Genomic DNA, 18887 nt, shown 5'->3' with positions numbered 1-18887 from the left:
CTCCTGTGCATCGAATTCTAAAGCAGAAGGAAACTTGTAACCGTGCGCACCAAATTTCAGGAAATCTGAGCAATTTTCCACCTCGAGCAGCTTCAGCATACCCTCACAACACAAGGAGGCTGCTTAATCACTGGCTCCCACAATAACTGAGGGCAAGGACTCAAATTATTGATCCATCCAATCAAATATTTTGTTGGCTCCCTTATCAGTAGAGAGAGGAAGGGGTTCTGCCCCAAACTCTACCAGTGCAAGCTTATACCCATCATGAATCTGTGAGAAACGGGCCTTCAGCACTTGCTCCGCACCATCGATGAAACCTTTTTGATCCTCGAGGTTTTTTTCCCAAGGTATGAATCATAATATCTTTCTCAGCGCAAGCTTTGGCAAGTGCCTCATTTTGTTTCTTCAAAGCTGCATTTGTTGTCAAATATTTCTCAATGGTACTCCGCAGTTTTTCCAAAACTCCGAGGTTATCTTCAGAATTCTTTTCAAAGGTCTCCACTTCCTGAACGAGGTCACTGCATGTTTTCACAAAAAGATCCTTGTTCTTTTTCAACTCAATATTCTCCTCAGAAAGTGAGGCTTTGAGATCATCTAAAGCTGAGTTCTCCTTTTTAAGCCACGCAACCTCAGTCTCAAGCTCAAGAACCCTAGCGCTGCTGCTGAGTGCAGCCCTCTCCTTCTCTTGAAGCCTATCATTGGCCACTTTGCCAGCAATTACAGCCTAAAAATGAAAAACAAGTAAAACTGAGAAAAATCATACAAATACCAAATAGTAAAAATCTTAACAGTAAGTCAGGAAAGGCAATACCTTATGACCGAGGGTAGTCGTTATCCTCACCAAGTGATCATGGTCCTAGCAACGCAAAGACTTCTCATATTCTGTCAAAATAAGGGCATTCTATAAGCAACCAAAGGCATCAAAAACCAAAAAAAAAATAGAAGACATTATAAAAAATACAAAGCCTCAAGATCGAAGAAACTTCCTTGGGTATCGCTCTGAATAGAAGCCTCTCGAAGCTTCAGGAACTTGCAGATTTTTCTCTTCTTCTTTGGCAAGCTTGCCTTCTTCAAGAGCCTCAGAGGAAACATCGCCCTCAAACTTACCACCCAGAACAGTCCTCGCCGTTTCACCTACAGGTCGAAGTGAGTCATGCGATCTACATAGTAGTGGAGGATTGAAAGGATCATTATCTTCACCTGCTCCAGGAATGTGGACAGCCAGCAACTTCTCCTTGATATTTGTACCAAAATCCTTGTTGTCGTCTAGCACAACCTGAGGTGGATCAGGACTGTCGGGCAAAGGATCTACATGCAAAAGATATGAGGGTTCATGATACGGCTCTCCAACTTTGCCAATTGTGCTTTGCAAGTCCATCAAAAATTTAGAAGAAGCCTCGCTAACATCCACAAAACTAAGACCAGCCAGACTTGTATTATCAAGATTACCTTTCTGAGTGGGTAGCAACCGCGTGCTCTGTAATTTCCTTTGCATCTAGTATAATAGGAAGGACAGTACCAATAGCATCCGATGTTTCTTCAACATTCTTGGATTGCGAATCCTTCTCAGCAGAAACATCGTGAGCCTTATCCTCGAGCAAACCGTGCAGAGGTGAAACCAGGGACAAGTTGTCATCCAAGAAACCGACTTCATCGTCATCATCCTCCAAAGCATCGACTATTCTCACTCCAGTTTTCTTGCCAGGCTTTTTTAATTTCAGCCCAGCTAAAGCCCTAGCAGCTTCGAGCTCCGATTTCGAGGCATCAGACTTAACCTTGGGCAACCAAGTTATGGGTTCGGAACCCGTGACAACCTCTAGCCTCCGATTTTGAGGCATCAGACTTAACCTCGGGCAACCGAGTTATGGGTTCAGAACCCTTGTCAACATCTATCCTCAGCCACACTTAAATCTGTTCGGTATCAAATTCGTTTGAGACCAATACCGAGCCGAAGTCACTTGGGTTGAAGAAGGTTGGGGGAGCGAGAAGGTAAAGTAGGAATGGATGACAGGCAGGGATAGTATAAAGGAGGAGGATGGGTGGACGGGATAGAAAGGAGGTGCAAGAGAAGGTTCGCCCAATGGGATTGCTTAGTTTGAGAGGCGTAGATCGCTGATGTGGCAGGATATGCTTATCCCATGAACTAGTTGTTCTGGTGCCAAAGTCCGTTCCACTAGTGGATGCTCAACAAGAACATGTCCCAGTCTGGATTTCATACATGAGGAAGTTTTGAGCGAGGCAGGATCATCAAGAATCAAAGGTTGTGGACCAATCAGTAGTATCTCTCGTTTATGCAACAGTATGGTACTATCGACTCATTGTCCAAGGCAATAGATCCCCTCTATAGTGGGGATATCTATCTCGTCATCATCATAGTTTGGATTGATATCAAGCACTCGTACACATGCATACAGGGGTGGGATAGGTTTTCCATCAAACAAACCACCAATCGGATTGGCAACACCCTGGGCAACCTATTTTGTCTCTCCAACTCTGCTGACCAGAATGTGCAATGAGCATGGAGTATTAATGGATACAGAACCTATGGAAATGGTTGTGCTATCGTAGTGCCAACACTACTCTGACCAACTGTTGTATTCGCTTCGTCCAGTACCGGCATGCACATTGGCATCATCTTTTTTTGAAGGAGGCGTCATCATCACCATATGATGTGGGCGGCCCACCGGTGGCTGGTTCTTCAATACTAGCCTGGACTGCTGCCGCCCCCTCTGCTACCCTCCCCTTCCCCCTCTGCTCGCCCCTCACTGCCATTGAGGAGCAACAGCGGGGCGAGGTGCAGGGCAGCGCAGTAAGAGGTGGCCGGCTGGCGGCGAGCTCAATGGCCAAGTCAGTGTAGTTGTGGTGGTGAGTTCTTGCTGTTTTTTGTTGCAGGCGGTGGCGGCGGCGCGCGAGGAGCAGCAGTAAGAGGTGCGGCGGCGGCGAGCTCGGTGCAGTGTCAGTGTTGTTGTGGTGAGTTTTGGGCGGCGGCGGCGGTGGGCGAGGAGCGGCGGGTGGATGCGACGGAGGAGGCGGCGGCGCGTGGCGGAGCAGGAGGCGGTGGGGCCGGAGCAGGCGTGCCGGCGTGTTGGGATACAAGGTAGGCTACACTAGCGCAAATCAAAACTTTCTACTGCGTAAACCAGGAAAACTACCGTATAAGGATCACGGGATTACCACTTGACGCAATGATGCGGAAGATGTAGATTCGCGTCGATGCAGCGAAGTCGATCAGCATAGTCGTACGTAGTCGATCACGTCGACGTCCAGCAGCTCCTCAGCAGCTCATCCACGTGTAGCAAGATCGCCCTCGTGCCGCGGCTCGTCGTGGCTCGTCGGCGACTCGTCGTGGCTCGTCGGCAGCTCGTCGTGGCTCATCCAAGTGCTGCAGGCGCAACACCTCCAAGGTATCCACACGTGCAGGGAGGAAGCATCGCAAGCCGGACTGCTAGGTCCGCGAGTTGCAACAGGCAAGGGCGTGGGAGGCGCAACAGATTTGTTTCGCCAAAAGGTGTAAACCCTAGGGCGCCCCCACCCCTCTATTTATAGAGGTTCCTAACGAGCCTCTGGGTCCGAGGCCCGTTAGTACTTCTAAACCTAATCCAACTCGGATCACATCCGAATTGGGCTTCCAGCCCCTTAAGTGTGTGACCCTATGGGTTCGGATACGTATAGACATGGCCCGAGTACTCCTACTCGGCCCAATAGTCGGTAGCGGCCTCTAGCAAGACGTGCCAACTCCTATACGCACACGAAGATCATATCAGACGAACCATCACAACATTATATACATGCTATTCCCTTTGCCTCACTATATTTGGTCTAGTTTCAAGCCAACCGCTCTTTCTCGATCCTATGATTTGGAATCCCTTTGTAGGTTAACTCTTAATCGTACGTAGCATGGCCATGCATTTTCGGATCCAATCACTCGAGGGGCCCAGAGATATCACTTTCAATTAGAGAGGGGCAAATCCCATCTTGATTGACCATGTCTCATAGCATGCTTCTTGACAAACCCGAAAGCTACCTTTATAACTACCCTGTTACGGCGTAGCGTTTGATAGCCCCTAAGTAAGTCGATCCACATCTTGAATACATGCGACAATCTTAGGTCTAAGGACAAAGCGTATATGTTGTTTAAAGAGAGAACTACTTCTCGTGTTGGGTCAGTCCTAGCACATGTCTCCACATGTGCCCACATTATTAGTTCAACATCTCCATATCCATGACTTGTGAAACATAGTCATCAACTAATACATATGCTAGTCTAATATTCATGTCTGTCCTCACATGAACTCCGACTAGGGACAACTTTAGAATAACCATACAAGTAAAGAGTTTCATACACAATTCACATAATTGCAAATCAATTCAAGTAGCCTTTAATGGATATTCAAGGAACACAATATAAATCATGGATACAAATGGAATATCATCATCTCTATGATTGCCTCTAGGGCATACCTCCAACACGGGGTGCGGGTGGCGGCAGGATGCGGTGGCTCGGCGGCGGCGGGATGGGGGCTCAGTGGTGGTGCGGGAGCCGAGGCGGGCCTCCGCCCGCCAGTGCTTTTTTCTATTTTTTTTGGAAAACTCTTTTATCCCGGTTGGTATTCCCAACCGGGATAAAAGGGGTCTTTAGTCCGGGTTGAAAGACCCGGGACTAAAGACCCCCCTTTGTCCCGGTTGGTTTATCCCGGATGGATTTTCAGGAGATATGCACCCTACCAACCGGGACTAAAGACCAATTCTCTACTAGTGATGTGTAATCCGCTTGGTCTTTGTACGAAGGATATATATGGCTTAAGTGTAAAACGGTGGTGAAATAATTGTTTGCAGCTCCCGTGCTTTAAACTTTGGACTGTACGACAGAAGGGTGACTGAAAATTTTTAATCGTGTTTGGGGGGACTTTCAACATGATTAATTATTCGTCTAGTCACTTCCACTCTAACACGGGTCTACATGTATTTATAAAAGCTATTAATAAAATATATGAATGTAGCTGGAAATACCAAAACGATATAGAATTTGGGACGGAGGGAGTACATGCAGTTATAGATAAAAATTGCAATTCACCAGGATGTAAAATCTAATATAGAAAAAAGAATGCTATGCATATATGGATATAAAAGGGGATTGTCGTATAATTGGCCTCACATTATTGATAGAGTGAAGATTGTCGTATAATTGGCCTCGCATTATTGATAGAGTGAAGACGATACAGTAGTTTTAATATGCATACTTGAATCTAGGTACTAGCGTGGGCCATCCATTATTTAATTTGATAACTGGCGGTTGCAGTAATATTTATTCAGACTACATTTATACGTGGGATTTCATGCATCCTTCTTAGTTTGGAGGCACAGTTCATCCGGAAGGAGATTGTCGTCATGACCACAATATGTTGGAAAATGAGCAGGTGGTGGAGGGAGAGATGTGTCTACTGTCGGACCATCCTCTACAATGAATACTGCCGCCATGCCCATAGTCAAATGGAATTCATAGTGGCAATGTATGAACCATACTCCTGTAAATCATATAAGACAAGCATTAGATCTGACAGCGTCGACTTTGAAACCTGACTAACACAAATAAATCTTAGACACACCTGGATTGTTCGCAACAAATCGGATGGCAGCCCACCCAAGATTTGGGACAAGAATAGTGTTCTTCACCGGTGGATTCACCAAGTTGTATTTTGCAACATCTTTCGCGGCGTCGAAGTTACCAAACCCCTGTGCAAGAAGGATCATGTTGTGACCATGTAGATGCATCGGGTTGGAATCGCCCTGTAGAACTGCTGTGCTCTGGAACACCATCTCCACTACGGCACCATGCCGGAACCTACGCACCACCGTGGCCTTATACGATGGCTCTAAGCGCATCTCCTTGGGCCCATACGGGATTAAGGCTTCGTCAGTGAAGTTGAATGCCCTTGGTGGTCTGTCCGGAAGTTCTTGCATCAAGTCCACGCTTCCAGTGTGGTAGTAGTGTGCTTCTAGTAGTGGCGTCTTCCCCGTGGGATCCTGGAAGGAAACGTTGTTCATGGTTGCGATGAGGATGGTCTCATTGTGATCACCCCTCCTGCAGGACTGGCCATGCTGACATATTGAACCCAGGCTGAGCACGATGAACAAACGTTCATCAACTCGCTGAGGGACCACCGTTTGGTACAGGTTGGTCAGGTTGCTGTGGAAGTAGTAAGATGTAATTGTGTCATGTATATCAGGCATCTCAGGTGCTACTGGCACATCACCGGATGAACCTTTATCTTCTTCTTCTTCTTCCACACCACGATCTGATATTAGTCCTGCTGGATCATCAGCAGAACTGTGAGTGTTGCTGTACTGCATGATCCCTCTGGTTGTGTATTCGGGGGTCTGGGTGTCCGGCAATGGCGCCTGATTGGGCAGGGCAACCATGTAGTACCTTCCAGGGGGCGCATCAGCAACAACCAAGGCATCCACTGTCTCGCCGGGCGCGATGGCAATGACATCCGTGGTGTATGGGCTGACGTAGCTGGCATCGGCACCAACCACAGTGAATTTGTGCCCAGCTATCTTTAGGTAGAACTCGGCGAAGAGCGCGGCGTTAATTATTCGTAGCAGATAGGTCTTGCCAGGCACAACGTCCAATACGTAGTTATCTTCCGGCACACCTTCATAGTTGAATTCAAGCAGACACTTTTTTCAGAAAAAAGGAATATGTCATTGGCACGGACATCAATGCTGTAAGAAAGTAATTTCTTACCAGAGCAATTGAAGATATCTCCAAGCTTGCCATTGATCGTGGAAGCATTGGCGAAAGAAAACAAGAAACCATGCATCATCCTCCTTGCCGCCTGTGCAAGGTCTAGCTGCCAATAGTCCGCTGCCAAAGTCAAAGACAGTTCAATTCAAATAGGAACAGTCCATTCTTCTCTCTTTTCCAAACAGATTCCAATAAAAAATCAGGTGCAGTTTGTTCTGTTCTCGTAACACAGCTAGTGAATATGATGTAGATAATTCACGAACCTATTATGATTGGGACCTCCCTGTCTGGCTTTGGAAATGGATATGAGCTCGCCCCATTTCTTGGCCGGATGATGAGGGCGCCATGCAGTGATGCCCGGAGGAAGGGGACGTGAGCATGCCACCACAAGGTGCCTTCCTGCCCGATGACGTTGAACCGGTAGGTGAAATTTTGGTTTGGCTGGATAGGGAGTTGGGTAATCATCGGCACCCCGTCAGCCCAACAGTTAAGCCACTGCTTCACTCCATGCCTACATCAGACAACACAGAAGAAAAAGATGGCGAAAGATGAAATAAAATAAAATATTCTATTTTGATGAATTACTGGAAAGCATCTTATTATTTTATTTCCACTGCAAAGTGAATGTACATTAATAGGTTTTTTAGTGTCCTTGGGAAGAAAAGTGATTGTATTGAGTAGGAACTCAGCTGATTACCAGTGTATTGTTATGTTGTAGGGTGACTTGTTCACGACATGAACAGTCACCGAGTCTCCCTCCGTGACCTCTATCGCTGGTCCTGGGAGCTGCCCATTCACCACGGTGACCAGTGTCTCCTTGCACAAGTGTGTCATCTTCACCTGGCTCACCTACAGATATATGTGCATGTTCCAAGAAATCAAGCATGGATACATATATACCTACATCGTGGTTGAATTGTTAAGAATTCATAGGGAATCCACTAGTAGAGAACTCACCTTCCATGCACCCTCTTTTATCCCGGTTTAAAGTTGGCACCGGATAAAAGGTTCACGAATCGAGACTAAAGCTCGGTCACTGACGGGGGCTCACCAACCGGGACCTTTTATCCCGGTTGCAAAGGCTAGTGGAAAAAAAAAGGCCCTGAAAGGCCTTTTATCCCGGTTTGAAACACCAACCCGGTTTGTAATACCAACTGGGATAAAAGGGGATCTTTTACCATGATTGGTGTTTCCAACCGGGATAAAATGGTCCCCCACGGATGGCAAGGACTAAATCCCTCGAACCCTTTTATCCCGGTTTGTAATACCAATCGGGATAAAAGGGGTCTTTAGTCCCTGTTGATGTTTCCAGCCTGGGACCCCACGAGTTAATACAAAAGGATTGCATTCCCTATATAGTTAGATGTGTTGTGTAGGTGGGATGGCAAGGAAGCTACGCACCACGCACGCGCATATTTCGCGTGAAAAATCACGTGTGGGGGTCCCCGGGATTTCTTTGTTTTTTTTGGGAGCTGCGCCTGGCGTGGCGACCCTTTTTATCCCGGTTGGTATTACCAACCGGGATAAAAGGGGGTCTTTAGTTCCGGTTGAGTGACCCAGGACAAAAGACCCCCCTTTTGTCTCGATTGGTTTATCCTGGATGGATTTTCGGGAGATTTGCTCCCTACCAACTGGGACTAAAGGTGAGTTTTCTACCCGTGACCACTAATGTACGCCTTTGTTGATTACGCATATCTTAATTTAGAAAATAATTTTCTAGAACCGTTTATCGATGCATATGCTTGTCTTAAAAAACACCCTATAATACAATGTAAATATCGTTGCACCATAACCGATTAACGCCTGACAAGTCGATCAAAGGGAATGAAACAGGATCATGCGTACTTACCATGAACGTGTGCTCAACGGATGCCGCATCTCCCAGTCGTGCGGTTGTGTAGATCAGGAAGACAATGGCGATAGCTAGCGCCATGGAGGTGGCTGCTGCCCTGGGGAGGCTTCGGCTCTCCATGCTCGCCATGGCTGCGTGCGTTGCTGTGCTCGAGCTACTAGGTATTATATGAGCTTGGTGAGCTGAGCAATAGAAGTCCCCGGTGACTGAGTGCCTCTAGGAGAATATATAGGACCACACACACGTTCTTCAACACGTGCGATTGTGATGCAACCACAAGGGTCCTAGGTGGATATGTGATGCAACCCCTGGACTCAACCGTTTTTTCCGTGACATTAACACAAGTGTTTTGATTGCCTTTCAAACCTGCAACCTCATTCCTCATTTCTCTATGTATGTTTAGCCATACTATTTAGCATAATGTAGCGTGCAGTCAAACTCTGTCATCTCCAACAAATTTCGATCAATTTCGCTAAAATTTTAAGGTGTGAATACGACATTTTAGTTTTAGAGTCTAGCTCTTCACGTAGGACCCACATGGTGGACTCACGTTTATTTCAAATATATACGAGTTTTTTATATAAGCCCATAGGTTTATATATATAGCAAAACCATGAGTTTTATCAACGGTTTGGGTTTAGATAATATAGATATGGGGTGAGTTAGGTTGAAAAAAGAAATTAACGTGATGTGGATTGGTGTGGGTTAGAGTTGGATTTCAATCCAATTAGCAGGCCTACCTCTACGTGATGCACTCTAGCCACTCCTCCTATGCTTTGCTTCCTTTCAACCATTACCGGCCAGAACATTTTGTGATAATTTACATATATACATAAACATCCTGAAGGAAGATGAAGCCTTTTGTCCTCGCGGCTGCGCGGTACGGTAGTGGAATCAGCGATATGCATCTCTTCTTCGAGTGTCCTGCTGCTGCTTCAATTTGGGATACTCTGATGATCACCTATGATGGCGCGGGAAAGGCAGACCCATGGAGCTGCGGGCAGCCCCCACACCTTTCTGAAGGCGCTTGGAATCATGTTCTTCTGATCGTGCTGTGGAGAATTTTGAACAGCCGCAACAACGTGGTTTTCCGCTCGTATAATGCTGACACAAATGCAACGCTCCGGGCTATCGCTCGCAACTTAGATATTTGGTCTCATCCATACCGGGACTCTGTAATTAACACCAGTTCTCAAAATGGCGAGGCTGCGTCCAGGCAGCAAGCTGCCCCGTCTTTGAGCTAGCACCAAAGTCTTCCGTGCACAGCTCGTCTCTTTGTAAACTCTTTCTATGGAAGAAATTTCTAGAGGAAGAGAACGTTTATGGTCATTCGCAATGAAAAAACACTCGAGTATTCTTCAACATCTTGTATGTAGTTGTAGCTCTTAATCCATCTAAGCTTCTACTTGTTCATATGATGCCAAATTTAGCTTAGAAGAGAAGCTACTGGAAGGCATTGCCCACTACAAAGTCTCTAAGATTCCTATGTGCTTTCTTTTCAAATTTATCCTTATTTTCATGGATCGAAGCAAATCAGCAACCAGCACTCACTGATAAAAGGATTCCTAACAAACATAGCCCTAAACGCTTAATAAAAGTTCTAAGCTCGTAGATACTCAACGAATCATATTCGATTTATGTTTAACTGTTGAAATAAAGCGAAATATATAAAACTCTGATCATTAGGAGGTCTTAGATATTCTGTTGTTTGTCCATATGTTGAATTATATTTATGCATATAGCTGTCTCACCTCAGTTCCTTATTATTATCATTGTTGTTGTCGTTGTTGGACATGGCTTAATAATTAAGAGGCAAGGAGAGGAGGCATCTCACGCAACGACACAGTTACTTTGATTGGGCGTCCACTCGTGGTTCACGCGCAGCAGTGCCTGACCACAAAAGGACACTCATATATAGTACTTGTAAGATGGTCAGTAGGCATGAGCATGAAAGTATCATATACAGTAACTGATTAGACTTGGTTATCTGGAAATTTTGGTCAGTGACGAATATGATTCTAATTAACACCAATCTCTCTGTCGGATCGATGGGCAGGCATGCAGGAACTTGCATTGCATGTGCCGGTGCCCTATTAGGTAGATGAGTATGGAGATGTAACACCATTGTTGCATTGCACATGTATAGGCCCTCAAATCGAGCAATAGATTCAGAACAGGTCGAACCGGACAAAAAGAGCGGCTTTTACAACGCGCCCCGTCACCAGAGCCTGTCCCCTGGCTTGCCGAAGAGATACGATTCCGAGGCACTGCTCCTCCGGCTCCATTTTAATTTCTCAATCCATTTTGGTTTGGAGCGTGGTGAACTAGCTAATTAGTGATACTTCAGTGGTGTCCGGCGCCCCTGATCCAATAGCATAAGTAAGTTTAAATGCACCTAAAAAAGAGTACTCGATCCCACTGTTCCCAAATAAGTTTTTTTTTGAAAAAAATCAGACACATTATTATTATTAGTTGTGAGAATTGATCACATTACTCCTAATTACTTATATTATTTTAACTGAAAGCCGCGCTGTCAATTTTGTTTCTAGATCCTTAATAAATGCACAAGCATTAGAATCAGAAAAATAGGACATCCACATCCAATAGAAAGTACGACGGTGTCTGTATTATATTAGTGGCAAACAACAGCCAACAATGCACACAGGAAATCAGGAATGTATGGCCCCTTGACACTTGTAGGTTCAAACTCTGAATGCAGAATCTAAGCCATCTTCTTCTTTTCAAAGTAAACACAAAAGAATCATGGCACTCGATCCATCAATGTAGACATGTTAAAAAGAACTATAGCACTCAAAGTGCTTAACTTGCAAAGCAGCACGAGTGACCAAGACGAGTTTCTAAGTTATATTTTTAAGAGTTGATTATTACAACTAGAGAGCACCTCATCCGTACCGCTAAAATGTCATCTGTATCGGTTATCATACCAACATAATGAAGCCGACGCATATAATTAGCACCCGTGCTGGCGTTTACACAAACTGGTCCGGATAGTAAAACTAGAATTGATAAATAAATGAAGATATTCTAAAATTATTGAAAAAGGTTGTCAACTACAAAATTCCTCTTCCGTTTTGCTGGTCTAGGGGAGTCCTTGTTTGTAGACCATGTTTAGTTATAAATTGCCAACACGGTAAAAGCTATGAATGTATCGTGGTTCATGGCCATTTAATGAACTTATAAAGGAAAATAACGATTGTGCTTTCCGCGTTCCAAAAAGCAATCAAGAATTCATGAAGGTCTTTGTGCAATGTTAGATGAGAAATGCTATATTAAGTAATAAATCCAGGTACTTCACAAATCATGATCGATGGATGTTGAACACTGTTGAAAGAAAGACGAATAAAGCAGAGTCACCTCAGACTTAAAGCACCATGTCTGAGCGACCCACCTCACCTTGCCAGGTCACTGGTCCTGCCCTCGTGGTTGACGCGCACCAGGCCAGCAGACAAGCTATGATGTTGCCAGCAGTGGTCAGTACACAAATGTATCAGTCGGATCCAAGGGCAGGCATTTGCATTGTGATTGTGTTTGAACATGGAGGTTTCATTGTGATTGTCAGGCATCCATGTATAAGCCGTCAAATCGAGCAACACTAGTTTTGACAGTCACTGTCAAGCATCAATTGCATGTGAGCTGAGCAGCCCAGGACAAACTTATGATGTGCCAGTCAGATGCCTAACCACAAAAAGAACATTAAGAAAGTAACAGAAAATAACTGACGTGTACTAGGCCTCTACTTTCTCCATCATCTCTCAGTCTCACTCCGCCTAACACACGGATAGCACACCATGGACCCGACACCATGCATGCCGATTTCATATTATTAATATTTAATTTATGAATGGTTGTCGAAACTATATTGTTGATATTTTCATATTTTTTTACATAATGTCTAGAGATACAGTTAGTTCAATCTCACATTTTTCGAGTATAAAAATTAACATAAAGAGACAGGAAGGAGGAGACGTGAGGGGGAAAGTGAAATTAGGGCCTAAGGGGTGAAGTTAGGGTTCCAGTGAGCTGTCATCACTACGTGTTTTTAATCGAAATTGGAATGGCAGCAATCGTCAGATCTTGAGCCAACAGTTGAGACTGCCTCGGAATGGTAATTAGGTCTGCCTGCGCGAGCTTGTGGCCATGCTTGAAAACTTTGACATAGGTGTTATATTATTAAGTTCTTGGACAACAGTTGAGATCAGGAAGACAATGGCGATAGCTTGCGCCATTGAGGTGGCTGCTGCCCTGGGGAGGCTTCGGCTCTCCATGCTCGCCATGGCTGCTGTGCGTTGCTGTGTAAGACATTATATGAGCTTGGTGAGCTGAGCAATAGGACCACAGACACGTTTTCAATACGTGCGATTAATTGCTGAGCACCTACCATGCCACAAGGCCACAAGGCCACAACGACACAGATTCCTACCAGCACTAGCTCGGCAGCTCCAGAGATACCTCTGCCGCACCGTGACGCTAACCACGACACAGATACAAAGTTCCAATTCCACGTAGCAAAGTAATAGTATTATAGAAATGTCTTTGTGCATTTCTATTTCTTGTAACAAAAGTAAACATGAGTTACATGACGGTTTAAAACACCAATAAAATGATCACTTGTTTTCTCCTTTTCGTTGCATGTCCTGGGATGCCTGTATCTGCATGTTTCGGCCTGTGATATATTACAACTACAAATCACTATTACAGAACTATTTATACTGAAGGTTTGTGAACCGACTTTAAGCAAGCATCTGTACAATTTGTACTAACGTTTTGTGATCCGACTGTACAGTCGGTTCGTTTGCAACCCCTTGCCTCAACCATTTTTGCGGTGCCATTAACACAAGTGTTTTGATTGTCTTTCAAACCTCCAACCTCAAACCTATGCGTGATGCCCTCTAGCCAGGCCACTACACCCATGCTTGGCTTCCTTTTAACCATTACCGTCCAGAACATTTTGTCACAATTTACATATACAAACGACTTCAATTTAATGAAAAAGGTTTTCAACTACAAAATTTCACTTCCGTTTTGCCAGTCTAGTGGAGTCCTTGGTTGTAGATAATCTTTAGTTGTCAATTGAAACATGCACCCAAAAAACCCTAATATAACTTGCATAGTGTTCGATAAAACAGGCGCAACTTTTGCATATGGAGTCAAAATTGGACCCTCCTTTTTCCCAAAAATGATTGAAATATTATTTTGTGTTAGCAGGATTGGTGCCATTGGGCCATGTCAGTCACTGTAAGGCATGCATCAACTGCTTATGAGATGAGGAAGAAGGCAGCTTAGCTCAGACTTCATGTACATTGTCTGAGCGCCCACTGCGGTCCTCCCCTCGTGGTTCACGCGCACCGGGCCAGCAGACAAGCTATGAATCTATGATGTGGCCAGCAGGGGCTCAAGTTGCTGACCACAAAAGGACTCTTAGAATGGCACCTGATTGGTTCACTACCAAAATTTTGGCATGCCAGGGATTTGGCAAGCTAATATTTTGGCCATTGTTTGGTTTGTTACCAAAATTTAGCAATCTCTCCCACTTATCTTACTAAAATATTAGCAAGTTTCTTGCTCAACTTTTGGCTTGGCAAAACTTTGGCATGCACATTTGGCAACAAACCAATCAGGCCCCATAGCAAAATAATCAGTAGACATGAGCAGAAAATAAAAATACAACGAATACTAGGAATGTGACACAAATATGTCTGTCAGATCGAAAGGATTTTATTGCATATTCCGGCCAGACATATTGCAGGTTCCGGTGCCCTATTATTGTCAGGCGCCGTACATCCCGTTACAGACACGTGCAACACTATTATTGGTAGCTCAATTATTTTTGTCAAGATTGCCAATGGACATGGCGCAACAATGATCAAGCATGATCAATTGCTTATGAGCTGAGCAACCAGAAAACCATGGACACGTGGTGATTTAAGGATGTCCATATTAGGTCGAATCAGTTTTGATAGGTTAAGAGACCTCCTATCCAGCGTTTTTAGTCCCGATTGTTTTTAGACCCGGGACTAAGGACCTTTAGTCCCGGGTCAAACGGCCACTAACAAGATGAGGAAGAAGGCAGCTTAGCTCAGACTTAATGCACATTGTCTGAGCGCCCACTGTGGTCCTCCCCTCGTGGTTCACGCGCACCAGGCCAGCAGACAAGCTATGATGTGGCCAGCAGGGGCTCGAGTTGCTGACCACAAAAGGACACTTAGAATGGCACCATATATAGCAAAATTATCAGTAGACATGAGCGGAAAATAAAAATACTACAAACACTAGGAATGTAACACAAATATGTCTGTCAGATCGAAAGGATGGTGCCCTATTATTGTCAGGCGCCGTACATCCCGTTACAGACACGTGCAACACTATTATTGGTAGCTCAATTATTTCTGTCAAGATTGCCAATGGACATGCAATGGCCCAACAATGATCAAGCATGATCAATTGCTTATGAGCTGAGCAACCAGAAAACCGTGAACCAGCGGCGGATCTAGAATTTTATCATAGGGTATGCCAAAAAAAATTTTTATGCAATTCGATAAAACCATTTACAATTCGATAAATTCAAAGATTAAGCTAGAAACAATAACAAATCACAATATAAATAGTTCAAAATATAGCATAAAAGAAACTTACAATGTTACTTGTCTCCTTTGTTTACCCGCCGCTTTTTGAATGACATGAATGTCTTGATTATATCTTCTTCATTCACTTGGAAGAAAATATCCCGCTCAATGAATGTGACTAGACAATCATCCAAAACACTGTCACTTAGCTTATTCCTTGACTTTGTTTTCACTTTAACCATGGCAGAAAATACCCTTTCAACACTCGCTGTTGCCACTGGTAAAAGCAATATCAATTTGAGAAGCAAGTAAACCATATCATACACTTTGTGCCTCCGTGTTTGAACAAGTTTAACTGAGAGATCAACGATGCTGTCTAGACCCTTGAAGCTATCATCTCGTCGCATGTCATCAATATAATTATCAAGTTGTAATTCAAGTTTTAGCAAATCATTGTTAGAGAAGTCCTTAGTATAAAATTCAGCCAATCTGCGTACCTTCTGTGCATCAAACGAAGCAAATGAATTGGAAGGACTGAAGGCTGACATACACGAAAGTAGCTCCATATTGATCTCATCAAACCGATTATCAAGCTCTTGCCTAATTTGATCAATAACACCAATATATACTTCTCTTCTAAAATGATCATCATTTGTTTGGTTTCGAGCACGGGCATACCTTGCTGATTTTCCATACGGCACATAATCACCATCCATAGCAGGAACTTCAACATCATGTTTAATGCAAAAAGAAGTGACCCTCTCAAGGAAGTGGTCCCAACCATCAGACCTTAACTGTTGCATTTTGTTCTTTGCCACATTAACAAGGGAGATTGCATTAAGAATATCTTGATCCCTTCTCTGCAAACACTCTGATAACTCATTTGTGTATCCAAGAATAACAAACATTAAGTGCACAAAGAAAATGAACTCAAAAGTTTCAAATGCTCCAAGCACAAAATGTATCTTTGTCCAATTATCCTTATGTGAAATATCATCACCAAGATCAATGAGCACATCATGGATTGAGGAATACATTGTAATGATGCTGCATATAGTTTTGTAATGAGAGCCCCATCTAGTTTCACCAGGCCTAGGCAAACTCATCTCTTGATTTAATCCACTCCCTGATTCAAGTTCACCACACTCAAGTGCTTTCTTAATATTCTCAAGCCTAGCAGTTCGAAGCATACCATGACGCTTGCAAGAAACTCCAATAATATTCAATAAGATAGATACTTGATCAAAAAAGCTCTTACAATCAGTATTTCTCTTGGCAACAGCAACAAGAACTAGTTGGAGTTGATGTGCAAAGCAATGAATATAATACGCACAAGGTGATTCTTGCATAATCAATGTTTTTAGCCCTTTAATATCTCCTTTCATATTACTGGCCCCATCATAACCTTGACCACTAATTTGAGTCATAGTCAATCCATGACTAACAAGTAAACCCTCAATAGCTTCCTTAAGTGACAAAGAGGTAGTATCATCTACATGAACAACTCCAATAAAGTGTTCACAAGGCCTTCCAAGTTTATCAACATAACGTAAACAAAGAGCTAGTTGTTCTTTATGTGATATGTTACTGGACTCATCAGCTAAAATTGCATAGGGCTCATCATCAAGTTCTTCAATTATTTTCTTTCTAGTTTCTATGGCACAACAATGAATAATTTGCTTTTGTATCTCTGGGCTAGTTAAGGTGCAATTACCTGGAGCATTATTCAAGACATACTTGTTCACTTCATCACTATTTCCTGCAAGAAACTTCAAAAGTTCAATGAAATTTCCTCTGTTGCTAGATTCTTCATTTTCATCAGGTCCACGAAATGCCAATCCTTGATGCAAAAGAAACTTGATACATCTAAGTGAATATGTCAACCTTTTCTTATAAAGACGAAGATCCTCATCAGTCCACTTCTCAATGTGATAATCAATTGCTACCTTGGGATTTATAAAACTAATGTATCTCTCCTGAGCTGCATTGTGTGCCATAGAACCACTATGTTTGAGAAGTGCTTTGTTTCGTATATTCCAATTATTCCATCCTCCAACAATAAATGTATTTGACCCAGCACCCTTCTTGAACAAGTAGCATATAAAGCAAAACGCAGAATCCTTCTTGATATTATATTCAAGCCACTCATGATTATACATCCATACATAATTGAATTGGCGATCCCTACCTCCAATTTTTCTTGATGGAAAATCATGATTAACAGGTTTGAATCGACCTTTAATAATATATGCTCTTCGAATTGCATCTTGATCATTAACATGATAACTTTCAATGGGCTGCCTTTCACCTGGATCATGTGGAAGGCGATTGATGTCATAAACCGGCGGCTGTGATGTGGGTGGTTGCAGTGGCGGAGGCAAGGGCACAGGATCCGCGATTTCTTCAACTACCACTCTATCATGCTCCTGATTCTGTTCTTCCACAAAAGTTTCAACTGGAGATGGGATAGTGTTTGAAGCAGCTGTTGCCTTCTTTGCTGCATGTTTCTGAAAAAGAGATGCAATATCTCCGCCTCTCTTCATAATCCAACTGTTCTGAAAAAACAATGTCTATGTAATGTAAGTACAATAACTAACTAGACATTATAGCAAAACAAACATGTAACGATAGAATCATGTTTTAAATTTTCGGATAGAAAACTTACAAATCACAACCTCACACGATATTAAGTTAAGAATGTTGATGGATTGACGGTCTGTTCAATAAACTCACGAACTGAAATAAAAAAAGCACTCATACATAAATAAATAAAAATATTTAAGAATATATGTCTTTTCAAATAAGAAAAAAAATAGAAGATAGATTCATCTTAAACCTCCTTGTGGTTTGTGGACGATGAGAAGTTTTCCTTATGGACCATCAGAAGTTTTCGGGCATAAAATCCCCCACGCAGTTGCGCACTTGCGCAGACGCGCTGTCCCTGGTGGCCTGGTGCGGTGGCCGGCGGCGCTGCGGCGGAGCCGTGAGAGGATAGGAGGAGTCCTGGCGGGCGGAGAAGTTGTAATCGTCGAGATGTGGTGTGATGCGTCAAATCGTGGGCCAATCTTGTACTAGAGACAAGCAAAGCAAGCAGTCCGCACACAGCACGTCGTATCCACGCAAGCAAGTCACAACCAGCGGGGGGCCAAAAGCTGGGCCTGAGCATCATTTGCCTTGCATCGTCTGCTGGGCCTGAGAATCATTTTTTGCAGCTTGATTTCTCACGGTAAAGTGATGGGTCCCAGGGTATGCCAGGGCCCACCCGGCATACCCAGTAGCTCCGCCGATGCCGTGGACACGTGGTGATTTAATTAAGGATGTCCTTATTAGGTCAAATCAGTTTTGATAGGTTGATCATGGTACATATGCCAGTAATTGTATTGTTTCTGATTTTTTATTTGGTGATAGCTACAATGAGGTTTATTGGGATGCATTGCAAAATTATGAACAGGTTGCAACCTTGGATCATAATCTTTCTATGTTCTACACTCGCTGTCAAGTTGGTGCGGGTACATGTGCTACGATTGTGCATCCATTTTCTACCATCAATGCAGCAAATGAATGTCTTGTGAAAGTTTTGGGACCATCACGGATGAATCATAGGCCATATACTTTATAGTGAAATAAGCAAGGTATTAAGATTAAACATGACGTGAAGTTTAAGTTTTCACCGTGTGGAGTTGTGCTTTTGTGATTTGTGATG

At 43.6% G+C, this 18887-nt stretch overlaps 2 protein-coding genes across 2 annotated transcripts; both read right to left on the bottom strand.

Annotated features, from left to right (window-relative positions):
- Window positions 1–5118: 5118 nt before the first annotated feature.
- Window positions 5119–8809, bottom strand: LOC101776843 (laccase-15). Its single transcript, XM_004979782.3, has 6 exons — window positions 8598–8809; window positions 7446–7597; window positions 7012–7259; window positions 6749–6868; window positions 5607–6656; window positions 5119–5525 (listed from the first exon to the last, which is right to left on the bottom strand). The coding sequence occupies exons 1-6, from the start codon at window positions 8727–8729 to the stop codon at window positions 5335–5337; spliced, it is 1893 nt and encodes a 630-aa protein (XP_004979839.1). The 5' UTR covers window positions 8730–8809; the 3' UTR covers window positions 5119–5334.
- Window positions 8810–15258: 6449 nt separating this feature from the next.
- Window positions 15259–17727, bottom strand: LOC105914997. Its single transcript, XM_012848269.1, has 3 exons — window positions 16899–17727; window positions 16630–16784; window positions 15259–16044 (listed from the first exon to the last, which is right to left on the bottom strand). The coding sequence occupies exons 1-3, from the start codon at window positions 17725–17727 to the stop codon at window positions 15259–15261; spliced, it is 1770 nt and encodes a 589-aa protein (XP_012703723.1).
- Window positions 17728–18887: the final 1160 nt, after the last annotated feature.

This window comes from Setaria italica, chromosome VIII (genome assembly GCF_000263155.2).
Source record: "Setaria italica strain Yugu1 chromosome VIII, Setaria_italica_v2.0, whole genome shotgun sequence".
In the NCBI taxonomy this organism is placed as follows: Eukaryota; Viridiplantae; Streptophyta; class Magnoliopsida; order Poales; family Poaceae; genus Setaria; species Setaria italica.
This window is presented reverse-complemented; position numbering and strand designations above follow the sequence as displayed.